General features: G+C 43.9%; 1 protein-coding gene across 2 annotated transcripts in view; it reads right to left on the bottom strand.

Moving 5' to 3' along the window:
* Positions 1-13314, bottom strand: part of fermt1 (FERM domain containing kindlin 1) — a 139156-nt gene that overhangs the window by 34988 nt on the left and 90854 nt on the right. For both annotated transcript variants that reach the window (XM_070888783.1, XM_070888784.1), the window contains exons 8-9: positions 12581-12712; positions 7457-7506 (exon numbers count right to left, since the gene is read on the bottom strand). In XM_070888783.1, coding sequence (XP_070744884.1) covers positions 7457-7506; positions 12581-12712 — 182 coding nt within the window. The remainder of the gene's footprint in view (positions 1-7456; positions 7507-12580; positions 12713-13314) is intronic.

Below are 13314 nucleotides of genomic sequence, written 5' to 3'. Positions count from 1 at the left end.
GCATGTTCATGCTGAGGGCCAGGACGTGTCAGGATTTGTCACCTACCTGCGATATCTTGGTGAGCCGTGTAAGTTTGGGAACATGCTGGAAGACATGCTGCGTTATGTCTTCGTGATAGGCATCAACTATGATGTAATCCTCAGGAAACTGTTGGCTGCAGAGATGCTGGATTTGAAAAAGGCCATCGCGACTGCGCAGGCATGCATGATGACGGATGATCATTTGAGGCAGATATCATCGACGAGTCGGAGTTCCACGGCAAGTACTGTCAACAAGATGGCGTAGTTTTTGGGGAGAGCTGCTTATGCGAAACCTGCCGCTGCTCATGCGAAACCTGCCGCTGCTCAGAGCCCGCCAACTGGTTCGAACCAGATTTCATCCTGTTGGCGTTATGGGGGCAATCATCGGCCTCATCAGTGTCGGTTTAGACAATACTCATGCAATGGATGTTTGAAAGTGGGGCATCTTCACAAGATGTGTCCACGACAGAGCAAGCATGGTGCGGCTCAACACATGGTTGATGAGGACCAGTTCAGTGCCGGCCCGGATACGCAACCCGAGGAAGAAGTGAATGAACTGTATTCGTTCCTGAGCAAGAGCCAGCCGATAGTCGTTAATGTGAAGCTGAATGGCGTGCCTGTATCAATGGAGCTGGACACGGGTATGAGCCAGTAGATAATGAGCCAAAGGAAATTTGACAAGCAGTGGGTCACTAAGACTGCGAAACCGAAGCTGAGTCCAGTCAATGCCAGGTTGCGTACTTACACTAAGGAACTCATACCGATGCTCGGCAGTGCAGCAATCGAGGTGTCATATGACGGTGTGGTTCACGAGCTACCATTATGGATCATCCCAGGTAATGGTCCAATGTTGTTCAGCAGGAATTGGCTTGAGAAAATCAAGCTGAACTGGAATGATGTCAAGATGTCTTCGGTGGATGACATTTCGTGTGCTCAAGTATTGAAAAAGTTTCCTTCTTTGTTTGAACCGGGCATTAGCAATTTTACGGGAGCCAAGGTGCAGATTCACCTGGACTCCATTGCAAGGCCTGTCTATCACAAAGCTCGGTCTGTTCCGTACATGATGAGGGAGAAGGTTGAAATTGAGCTTGACAGACTCCAGCGTGAAGGGATCATATCAACATATCACCGGTCGAGTTTAACGAATGGGCTAGTCCCACTGTTCCTGTGCTGAAGAGTGATGGCACTGTCAGGATTTGTGGAGACTACAAGGTTACGATTAACCGATTTTTGAAACAGGATCAGTATCCGCTACCGAGGGCTAATGACCTGTTCGCCGTGCTAGCTGGTGGAAAGTCATTCATGAAACTGGATCTGACGTCGGCCTATATGACACAGGAGCTTGTCGACATTTCGAAGAAACTCACCTGCATCAACACCCAGAATGTGACGGAGCTGCGTTTGTTCCTGGGGCTAGTCAACTCCTTTGGTAATTTCTTACCCAGATTAAGCACTTTACTAGAGCCATTGCAAGTATTACTAAGAAAAGGCGACAATTGGGTCTGGGGTGCATCTCAAGGTAGAATCTTTGAGAAAGCCAAGAATCTGCTATGTTCAAACAAGTTGCTTGTTCATTATGATCCCTGTAAGTGTCTTGTATTGGCTTTATCATTTGGGGGTGGCTGCATACTCCAACAAGCAAATGAATCAGGTAAACTACTACCTGTTGCATATGCTTTGAGAAATCGGTCTAAAACAGAAAGAGCTTACAGTATGGTAGAGAAAGAAGCTTTGGCCTGGATGCATGGGGTAAAAAAAATGCACCAGTACCCGTTTGGTCTTTGTTTTGAACTAGAAACGGATCACAAGCCACTCATTTCATTGTTTGCGGAAATCAAAGGTATTAATACCAATGCATCGTCCCGTATTCAAAGGTGGACACTGACATTGTCTGCCTATGATTACATCATCCGTCATAGACCGGACACTGAGAATTGTGCAAATGCAGAGTCGTCTGCCCTTACCCACAACTGAGATGGAGATGCCTCAACCTGCAGATCTACTGTTAGTGATGGATGCTTTTGAGAGTGAAGGAACCCCTGTCACTGCTCAACAAGTTAGGATCTGGACCAGCCATTACCCTATTTTATCGGTTATGAAATGGTGTGTACTCAATGCTGATTGGTCTGCCATACCTATGGAGATGCATGAGGAGACCAAACCTTACAACCGTCGCAAGGATGAACTGTCCATTCAGTCAGACTGTTTACTGTAGGGTAATTGTGTAATCGTGCCTAAGAAAAGTAGAGAAAAATTTGTACATGAACTTCATAGCACTCATCCTGGTATTATCATGATAAAGTCCATTGCTCGGTCTCATGTATGGTGGCCTGAAATTGACTCTGATCTGGAATCATACATGCATCAGTGCAATACTTGCATGCAGCTAAATAAAGTACCAGCGGAATCTCCACTGAGTCTTTGGTCGTGGCCATCCAAACCATGGTCAAGGTTCCATATTGATTTTGTGGGCCCGTTCCTAGGAAATATGTTTTTTGTCATAGTGGATGCATATTCTAAGTGGATAGAGTGTGTTATTATGTCATCCAGCAAGTCTACAGCTACCATTGAGAGCCTTCGTATCATGTTTGCTACTCATGGTTTGCCTGACATTGTTGTGAGCGACAACAGATCTTGCTTCACAAGTCTTGAGTTCCAGGAGTTCATCAGACATGTGAGATCAGCTCTATTCAAGCCTGCTTCTAATGGTCAAGCAGAGCATGCCGTTCAAACGATCAAGCAAAGTATGAAATGTGTAACTCAGGGTTCACTGCAGAGACGGTTATCATGTATATTGCTCAGTTACAGGTCAAGACCTCATACGCTTACAGGGGTTCCTTCTGCTGAACTACTGATGAAGTGAAATCTCAAGACCAGGCTTTCTCTTATTCATCCTGATTTGAATGATTGTGCTGAAAGCAGATGTCAAAGTCAGCAATGGTGTCATGATTGTGTTGCCGTGTCCCATGACATCTCGGTCAACGATCCGGTTTATGTACTGAACTATGGTCAAGGTCCAAAGTGGATCGCCAGCACTGTTACAGCCAAGGAGGGTAACAGAGTGTTTATTGTCATGCTCAAGAATGGGCAAACATGCAGGAAACACCTTGACCAGGTTAAACTGCGGCACACGGATAAACTGGAACCGAGTGGGGAAGATGCAGTCAGTGACGTACCAAACATTGTTCACTCATCAGAGGACCCTGCTGACATTACTGACACTGAACCTTCAGTCTCTGATGTGGTCATGACCACTCCAATCAGATCGGCTACTCAGCCCTCAGTCTCAACGGACTCAGAACACTCGCCCAGAGCCAAAGTTAAACTGAGATGGTCAACTCGTGAGAGGGAAGTCCCAGACCATCTTAATTTGTAAAATGACTGTTGTTAAGATTTTAAAAGGGGGATGTTGTTATGTATTAATGCTTGGGGGGTCACCAGACACCAGAGGGCGCATGTGTGCTTTGTCAGCTGTGTGTCTTTTTCAAGCTGGCACTCTTGAGCTGGAATAAAGATGGATCAGGTTGCACCTGAGTGAGTTTACAGTAACCAGACTCTTGAGTCATTACAAGAACAATAGGCAGCAATACAAAGAGAGATTGAGAGAGTGAGAAAGGCAGAGAGAGGGAGAAAGACAAGGTGAAAGACGACAACAAGTTATGATCACAGGGAGAAGGTGCAACAGAGCTGGCAACTGGAGACCTTACCTTTCCAGAGTATTCCGGCAGCAGTTCTGCCATCTCCTGCAACCAGACCTCGAGCCTCAGACCAGGGTGAGGACGGCTCTCTCAGTGGCAGTCAAGGTCATCATCTCTCTCAATTTCTACGCCAATGGATCTTTCCAGTGTGCAACAAGAGACATCTCTAACATCTCCCAGTTTACCGTCCATGCTCCATCCGTGAGGTCACAGATGCTCTCCACAGAAGGAGAAGAGACTTCATTTCCTTCCCCATGACCAGAGAGAAGCAGCATGAGCACGCATGTGAATTTGTCAGGATAGCAGACTTGCCCCTGGTGCACGGCACCACTGACTTTCCGGGCAAGGCATCACAATCCTGAGGTCTTCCGTAACCGCAAAGGCTACCAATCACCGAATGTGCAGTTGGTATGCGACCACACACACCGCTTCCTCACCATCAATGCCCGCTATCTAGCGGCTAAGCAGCCACAATGCCTTCATCCTGCGCCAGACCAGTGTGCCAGCTCTCTTCCAGCCACCACATCAAGCCCACCACTGACTGCTTGGAGACAGGGGCTATCCGCTTTCCACCTGGCTCATGACTCCCCTCAGTAACCCCACCATTCATACAATGAGAGCCAGGCCGCCACCAGGAATATCATTAAGCAGACCATCAGAGTGCTCAAGCAACGGTTCCGCTGTCTTGACCGCTCGGGAAGAGTCCCCTCCAGTACTCGCCTGGGCGAGTGTCCCTATTCATGGTTGTCTGCTGCATGCTGCACAATCTGGCCTTCATGAGGGCAGCCATTGCCACAAGGCATAGCCAGACCACCGCAGGAGGAGAAGGACCAGGAGGAGCAATAGCAGGAGGACGAACAGGAGCAGGAGCAGCAAGAGTCACGATGGAGGAGGCAGCGACTCCATCACAATCCTGCAAGGGAGATTCACGGCCATCTCATCGGAGTTCGCTTCCACTGATTTCCATCCCACTTCCTCTGGACGTCCCCATCACCATATCGATTTGCCCTTCCATACCAAAGTCCCAAAACTGAAATGAGAGACAACAGCAAACATTAAACATTCCAATCAACATTTATAAAACAACAATAAAATGTGTAACTGCGTATTTATTCATCACCCTTGTGCATTTCCTTATATCCTCTCTTTCATTGACCTATTCGAATACTCCTCCGCAGTGTGACCCCTGTGGCTGCAGCACGGCTGATGGAAGGCTGTTGTGTGTCAGGGTCAGAGACTGCTGATGGCCTTGCAGGACGCCCTCGACCAGCTCTAGGCCTGGAAGGCTCGGCTGTAGACTACACCACCTCAGGCTGGGTGGCGGAAGTCTGGGCTGGCTAGGTGACAGGCAGCGACAAGTGCAATGATGGAGTGACAGTGGTGGGGGTCAGGAATGCTGTCATCCCGAGAGAAGACAGCAGATTCCTGCTCCGCTGACACACTGCCGCTTCCCCGGAACCTCAGCATCCCCACCAATCTGCTGCAGGACAGATTGCTAGAAACCATTGACCCCATTACAGCACTAAGACTTCTGTTTGTGCCGCAATGGAAGCTGCCACATCGCCCGTGACATGCATCATGCACCATGAGGACTGGATCCACACGGACACTTTGGGAGTCCACCATCATCTGCACATTGACAACGATGGGCTCCATGGTGTGCGCAGAGCTCTGTACAATGCGGCAGGCGAACTCCTCCATGCTCCTTACCACTGCCGACAGGCTCTCTGGCACCCTTACCATTGCACCCATCATGTCGGAATGCATAGACATCATCCTTTGTGTGAATGCCACCCCATCGCGGTCCTCATCGGAGTCCTGTGCAGCAGAACTTGTGTGCGAACTCGCCCTCCGGGTAGATGGCTCCCGAGGTTACCTTTCCCCTTTACCATGCTGCAGTCCGCTCAGCCTCGGTGCATCACTCACTGCAGACCCCTCTACTAACCTAACCACTAAGGACTGCATCGTGCCTCTATCTAAGCTGGTGCCTGCAAGTGAGAGAAGCAGTGATGCAGTGCTTGGCTCCTCCCTATCCTTGTCTCTCTCTTGTGCCTCATGACTCAGTAGGGGGGGCTCAGGGATAAGCTGGTCACCTGCTGCACGGTTATCTGAAAGCATAAATGGCACAAGAGCCACATTAAGGTGAGGGCAGGGGGCAGGAATAGAGCAAGGAAGGCAGACAGTATGAGGTGCTGAAAATTGATATGGCCTTTTGGTTTAACGGGGAAATGTGATGAGAAGAGTGGCTAAAGATACCGTTGTTGCCCCCAGCAGGCTCGATGTCTCCGCCGGCCACGGTGCCCATCACCTGTGGGCCAATGAACCACAGCACTCGCTCCTCCAACCTCCAAGTCAGTCAGCTGGTGCAGTTCAGCTGCCCCCCACCCCTCCAGGTTGGTGCTGATCCCTTCTTTTATGTGCCATCTTGTCCTGCAAAAGAAAGGAACTTGTGTTAGTAAGAGTCCAGCTATGTATGTGGAAGATATGGCTGCTGTAGTTGAATAGCTGTGAATGTAGCAAGGCGTGAAATGAGGATGTGACAGAGTAGGTACAGATGCTTGGTGGTTGCCAGTTGGGTTAAGTGCTGGTTTGCAAAGTGTGCATAGATAAGAGACGGAGAAGCTGGTATGCAAGTTTTGCAGACTCCTGACTGAGGTCGTTGAATTTCTTTGGCACCGAGTTGGGCTTCTGTCGACTGCAGTGCTGGCCGACACCTCCGCGGCCACTTTTGCCCACATGGCCCTAAAAACCTGTGGCGTTGGCCCTCTCCCAGATAGAGGGAACAGTACATCTCTCCTTCTCTCCACTGCCTCCACCAACGTCTCCAATGCCGGGTCATTGAACCGAGTGGCCCTTCTAAAAGGATTTTGAGCAGCCATCTCAGAACTTCCTTCCAGCTCTGTGAAGTCCAGTAATGATAAACTGACCAGATGCTGGTTGAAACAACATCCCCTTTAAGAACTGGAATGAGCAGGAGGCTGATGATTACTCAATGAAAGTCACTTGAAATTGGGTACAGCTCTGGTAATAGCACTGCAGCCATGCCCCACTGAGGCCATTAGCATCTCAGATACCGCCTCCCTTCATTTCTGAGGCAAAAATGCCCAATTTTCCACAATTTTGCAGCCCATCTCACCAAGCACTAACTGTTCAAAAAGTTAAAACTTAGTGCACTGAATTTCGGCCTCAAAATGTTTTAATTGTGTACATTATTTTGAGATGTTTTGAAGTGATGAAGTGCAATATAAATTCAAGTAACAAATGCAACTCAGAAAGCCATTACAGTTATGTACAATTTAAAGCTACAGAATTTAAGCAATTGTGGAGGGGAGGGAGGATGAGAAAAGTTTTTTCTTTTAAATGTCCCGGTATCTCTTATTGAAAACTGTAGGCCATATTACAGACACTAACATTGTGAATAAATCTGCAAGCTCTCAAGTGATGCTCCAGATCATTAACCACTATGGTGTTAAGATGGCTGGATAAATTAAAGATGTTGAAGTGTTCTTTCAACATTTAATATATATGAAAGCTATATGTTTTATAAATAAAAATCATCATAAAGTTTAATCAAACATTTACATCCCCAATATAACCCTTTGAAAGTGTCTCAACCCATTCCCCAAAATACTTGAAATTTATACACACTGACTCTAATATTTGAATTAAATATAGATGAATTAACATTCTTGATTTCATTTTGTGTGAAAAAATAATTAAAGCATTTCTTCACTTACCTAAAAATTTTAAGATAATCTGCTAACTTTGGGATGTCTGTGATATCCTCCTAGTGTAAAAGCAAGTCATTTTTTATAATACTCATATCATTAACTTTACATTCTTAAAGAAAAAATGTAAACCGGGTAAATGTTAGAAAATTCCCCAAAAAACTCAGTAGTTGTGACCTAGCTGAACATGAATAAATTCATATCTATAATTCTTGTTCTGTAAAATAGCTGGTGCACTTTTTCAGTGAGCTGCATTGAGAGTGAAGTTATTTTGTTCTTCACAAAGGTTCTTTTCTCATGGTGGATAAAAATAAAGCATCTCTTGTTTTGCTGTAACAGTCTGCCTTCTACTCTAATTCATTCAGCCTTCCTTTTTTTGTCTTGCATCTGCTCTCTCTCTCTGCCTCTCAGACACTTGCTTTTTGTTGCCTATGTTTTTCTGATTCTTTTTCCCTCTTTCACAAAGTCTTATTAAAGCTGAGGCACACAACAAAATGGCGGGCAAGGTGTTTGTATTGGGTTAGCCAGTGCCAGGCCATCTCATAATGGTCACATCACCAGTGTGCGAGCAAAAAAATGTAGGCCAGGTCCTGGAATGGAAGGAAGAGACTGATGACAGGAGCGAATATGGGGAGAGCTCAAGCTGGAAGGAATGGAATGTAGGTACAGCCTTTGAGACATGGGAACCTAGGATATATGGATGGCAGATTGAGGCTTCAGCAAATGCCTCAATCTCAATAAAGTTAAGATTAGGAAAAAATCCATGTGAGAAGATAGGATAGAACATTAAACTTATAAACGTGTTGCACGGACTGCCCAGGAAGGATCTAGAAGTAGACAGTGTGAAAAGATTTAAGGGAGAATTGGAGAGATTTTTAAAAGGAGTGGGTAGTGGCTTTCCAAATCAGCCAGATGAACTGCCATTATTTTCAGTCCTGTATTTTCCTACATTCCTATGTCATGATCCCTTTGTTAATTTATTATCCTTGTATTCTACATAAAATGTAATTCTGTAGTTGCTGCACTTGAATTTCCCCTCTCCTTTAAACATTGTCAAGTGATGTGAATTATTGCTTTTAAAGTACATACCTAACTGGGACAAAGATGCTAAAATATTGATAGTCTTGGGGGTAATCTTTCCAAATTTCTGATTTCCCCCATCACCTGACCCTTCAGCAGCAGCCGCTCTTTCTGCGACCATCAAGCTGAGGCCATCTTGCGTCCCATCAAATGGTGCTGAGGAAAAGGTTGGGGACTTCAGCGGGGAGGAGTGGTGGGCCCTGTTGATGCTGTCACTTCCTACATTACAACAGTGACTACACCTAAAAAAGAGCAAGTTATTATTTAAATGGAGAAAGATTGCAAAGTGCTGCAGTACAGCGGGACCTGGGGGCACTTGTGCATAAAACACAAAAGGATAGTATGCAGGTACAGCAAGTGATCAGGAAGGCCAATGGTATCTTGGCCTTTATTGCAAAGGGGATGGAGTATAAAAGCAGGGAAGCCTTGCTACAGCTATACAAGGTTTTGGTGAGGCCACACCTGGAATACTGCGTGCAGTTTTGGTTTCCATATTTACGAAAGAATATACTTGCTTTGGAGTCAGTTCAGAGAAGGTTCACTAGGTTGATTCTGGGGATGAGGGGGTTGTCTTATGAGGAAAGGTTGAGTAGGTTGGGCCTCTACTCATTGGAATTCAGAAGAATGAGAGGTGATCTTATCGAAACGTATAAGATTATGAGGGACTTGACAAGGTGGATGCAGAGAGGATGTTTCCACTGATGGGGGAGACTAGAACTAGAGGGCATGGTCTTAGAATAAGGGGCCCCCCACTTAAAACAGAGATGAGAAATTTCTTCTCTCAGAGGGTTGTAAATCTGTGGAATTCGCTGCCTCAGAGAGTTGTGGAAGCTGGGATATTGAATAAATTTAAGACAGAAATAGACAGTTTCTTAAACGATAAGGGGATAAGGGGTTATGGGGAGTGGGCAGGAAGTGGAGCTGAGTCCATGATCAGATCAGCCATGATCTTATTAAATTGTGGAGCAGGTTCGAGGGCCATATGGCCTACTCCTGTTCCTACTTCTTATGTTCTTATGTGAGTATTTCATTGGCTGTGAAGCACTCTGGGATGACCCGAGGTTGTGAAAGGCACTATATAAATGCAAGGCTTTCTCTTTCTTTCTTTCTAGCTGCAGCATGTGCAGAAAGTGCGCAAAGTTCACTGACCTGGAAAACGGCATGTAATCGCAGGTAGGATATTATCGCGTAAGGATAGGGGAAGTGGAAGAGTCAAAGACCGCTGCAGCGCATTGCATAACCGCTGATCCTGGGACTGGTAGAAGCTCAGCTCTGAAGCCGAGAGCGACATCAGACTGGTGCTCAGGTCCACGGAGTAGCGAAAACCTGGACAGAGCCAGAGTATTTAATGAAGGTGCACCCGAGCTGCAAGTGTGCAAGAAATCTTGGAAAAAGTGATTCAGGTGACCAGTCATCAGATAAACTGAAATCGGCTGAATCCTTGCGTCTGGCTTTACTAGCATCGATCTTGAACCCTATCAATCAGATCACTGAAATGCAACATGCCCAGAATGTTTTTGTGATTACTATTGAGAATATTACTAGAAAGACACTCAATCATCATGTGGCTACTATTGGTCAGTAAGCTGGAAAAGCAACATCAATTTATATTTGAAATTGCTTAAATAACCCAATAATAACTTTCGCAGAGCTGAAGTGAGCACTGCTGGCCTCTCTGGTTCTCCACAACTCCTATCTTTTCCTAGCAAAGAGATGAAAAAAGTACAGGCATATGAAAGTACTTTTTAAAATAAAAAAGCTTGTGTCAATGCCATGTTTCTCTTCATCTTTTTCACAGCAGTGAACAGGAAATCTGAAGTTTCCGTGTACTACATAATAAAATAGTAGATTTGTGATCATAATTGCTACATTTTAGTTTCAGACCTTCATGTTATTGGGGTGGGTGGGGTGGGGTGAGGCTGTGAGGCAGCCACAGAAAGCAAAATGGATTGAATTAAGTCACCCCTTCTGTCCCTGCTCGCAGCCAGCCCAGTGACAGCAACTATTCGAGAGAGCTGGTGCCACAAGAGATTGATGGGGTGGGTAATCAAAGGGGGGCAAGAAATAATTTTAAAATACAGAGGTGTGGAAGTATTTTTAAAGAATTAAAAGCTTATGTTAATTGTATATTTCTTTCAATCCCCTTTGCAGTGATGGCCAGAAATTTAAGCTGGTGTCTCATCACTCATTGTTCTCTACCAGAAAAGCAAACTAAGGACTGTTCTTACTTGCATATTCATAATGGCAGCATTTAATTACTAAAGCATTTACTGTGATTTATCTTTAATAGTATGTGGTTTATAACATTAAAAAAACTCATAAAATGCATGGGCTATAATTCCTAAAAAGAATGTGGTTTCTAAAGGAAACATATTTGCAAACACGAATCATTTTTTTAAAATTCCGCACAGACAATACATAATTATTTTCCAAAGACAATTTTTAGGTGTGGATGGTATTCATACTTTACAAACTGAACCTTCTGTCAAAATAGTTGAACTTTATTTTTCTTAAATTGAGTGAAATATATGGGTCCAAATTGTGCTGTTTTCTTGGCAACTCATGGAAACCCACTCTACAAAAACCTGCTGCTTTACTGCAGGATTTCTGTTAAATATACAATATGATTATACAAAGAAAGTATTTTCAGTTGAACTGTTAACATAATACAAAATGCTGTAAAGGGAAATATCCATATACTCACCAGTGTCCCCTAATCACCCCTAGTTTCTCTATATCATGTTTTAAAATTGCTCAACAGAGGCAGTATGGGGGCGGGGGGGCAGACATTTTGTGTGGAATTCCCCATATATGACATTTACAGTAAGTTACTGGTAGGATTACCTCATTCATGACATCCCGGAGTGGAAATGTGTTGCTTGAACTTGAAGAAAAACATCAATTAATCCCATTAATTGGGGCTGAGGTGATCTTATAAAAAGGGGCAATTCCACAAATCTATGGGATCTGTGGGTATTGAACAGTCACCATGTAGGGATCCCTGCCTTCCAGCAGGACACCAGGGTTGCATAACTGAGAGAAAGGCTGCTGGCATGAGTGACAATGTCCTGCCTATTTAGGCCACTGGCGATGAACACCTTCATGTGTCAGAGGTCTGTCTGAGGACATAATGGGCGTCTACAAGGTAATCAGAACTCTTGTGTTCTTTCTTCAAGACTTTCTAGCTCTAACCACAGAACTTCTTGTATAGTAGGCTCCTTAGCACACAGAGATGATTTTGAAACAATACTCCTATGTTGTTCAGATCCTGGGGCAATGAGCTTTCCACTTCAGCCAATTATTGGCCCAGGAAGTTCTCATCTCTGACATACAGGTTTTTGCTTTGACTTGGAAGTTTTGGAGAAGAATGTATCCATTTTGCACAACCACTTTTCCATTATAGTGTACAATATGTACAGTGTGCACATGGTGCTGGTATTCTACTATCCCCTGTATTTGTCTCTCCTGGAATTGAGAAATGATCACCCAGGCACTGCTGCTAGCAACCCGGTAGAAAAGTTAAGTACTTCACCTTAAATGGTCATTCATCTTATTGCTATTCTGGGATCTTGTTCCTCTCTGCTGCGTTTTCCCACCGAACCACAGTCACTGCATTTCAAAGTATTTCAATTTATGTGAAGTGCACCTTTGAGAGATGTGATGAGGCACTCTGCAAATGCAATTTTTTCTTCTTTCTCTGCTCTGATTATCAAGTTTAGCAAACAGATTTGAACCAAATAGTGAGCAGCATGGGATTGCTGAGAGGAACCCTAAGTGATCCATACAGTTTGTAAATAAGTTATATTTCATATCAAGTTCATTCATTAGATATTCAAGTTTCCAAAAAGTGTATTTTGACCCCAAAATATCAGATTGTGTCTGTCCATTTTAAAGCATAAAATATTTTCAGTGGCGACTGAGCAACTCGGGCAAGTATCTATCAATTGCAAACATTTAAGATTATGCAATTGATCAATAGAATACACTTTCCTTTTCGGAAAACAGTCGGATAAGGTTATTACAATTTAAAAAAATATATATATATATTCTTACCAAAATCTTGTCTATTTTTCCACCTTCAAGTGTAACCTCTAGACTGGCAAGGGCAGCCTCAACTTCGTCTACATCTTGCTCATTAGTGTAGGCTTGTGGTTCAGATAATAGCGATAACTTGCTTATATGATACTGAAACAAAATGTTAACATTGAATATTTACTGAAATGACTATAATCAATTGTATTTTTTTTTTAAAACCAGGTCTCCCCTAGGCATGATTGCCATTCAGATATGGATACATGATTTTATTAAGGTGATGGTCAAACTTACTGAAGCAACCTGCAGGCACCATCCCAATATATTTTATTAATTGAAAACAGGCTATGCAAAATCCGATGTAACTGAAAATGTAGATGCTTAGTGAAGACTTGTTGGTTCCTTGAAATCAAATTAACATTGGCGTGTTCTCCGGGGCATGACCTACAGATTTTAAACTTGAATTAAATCATAAATATGTACTTTGCTTCTTTTTAAATGAAGCACAGTTTTCCCACAATGTGTACTCCTATGCCCCAGGTAATAGTTGTACATAATCTCTTCACAAAGTATTACTTTCATTGAGTGCCGATACTAAACATGCCCATCCCACATACACTTATTATATTTTTGTATTGCCAAGCAACAGCACAAAAAAATTACAAATATTATAGACGTAATGTAACATTATTGCTTTCATGCATGTACAGAAATGGCAACCAGAGTAGGATGTTCAAGGTTTAGAACAATAATTA

The sequence above is a fragment of the Pristiophorus japonicus genome, chromosome 9 (genome assembly GCF_044704955.1).
Source record: "Pristiophorus japonicus isolate sPriJap1 chromosome 9, sPriJap1.hap1, whole genome shotgun sequence".
Taxonomy (NCBI): Eukaryota; Metazoa; Chordata; class Chondrichthyes; family Pristiophoridae; genus Pristiophorus; species Pristiophorus japonicus.
This window is presented reverse-complemented; position numbering and strand designations above follow the sequence as displayed.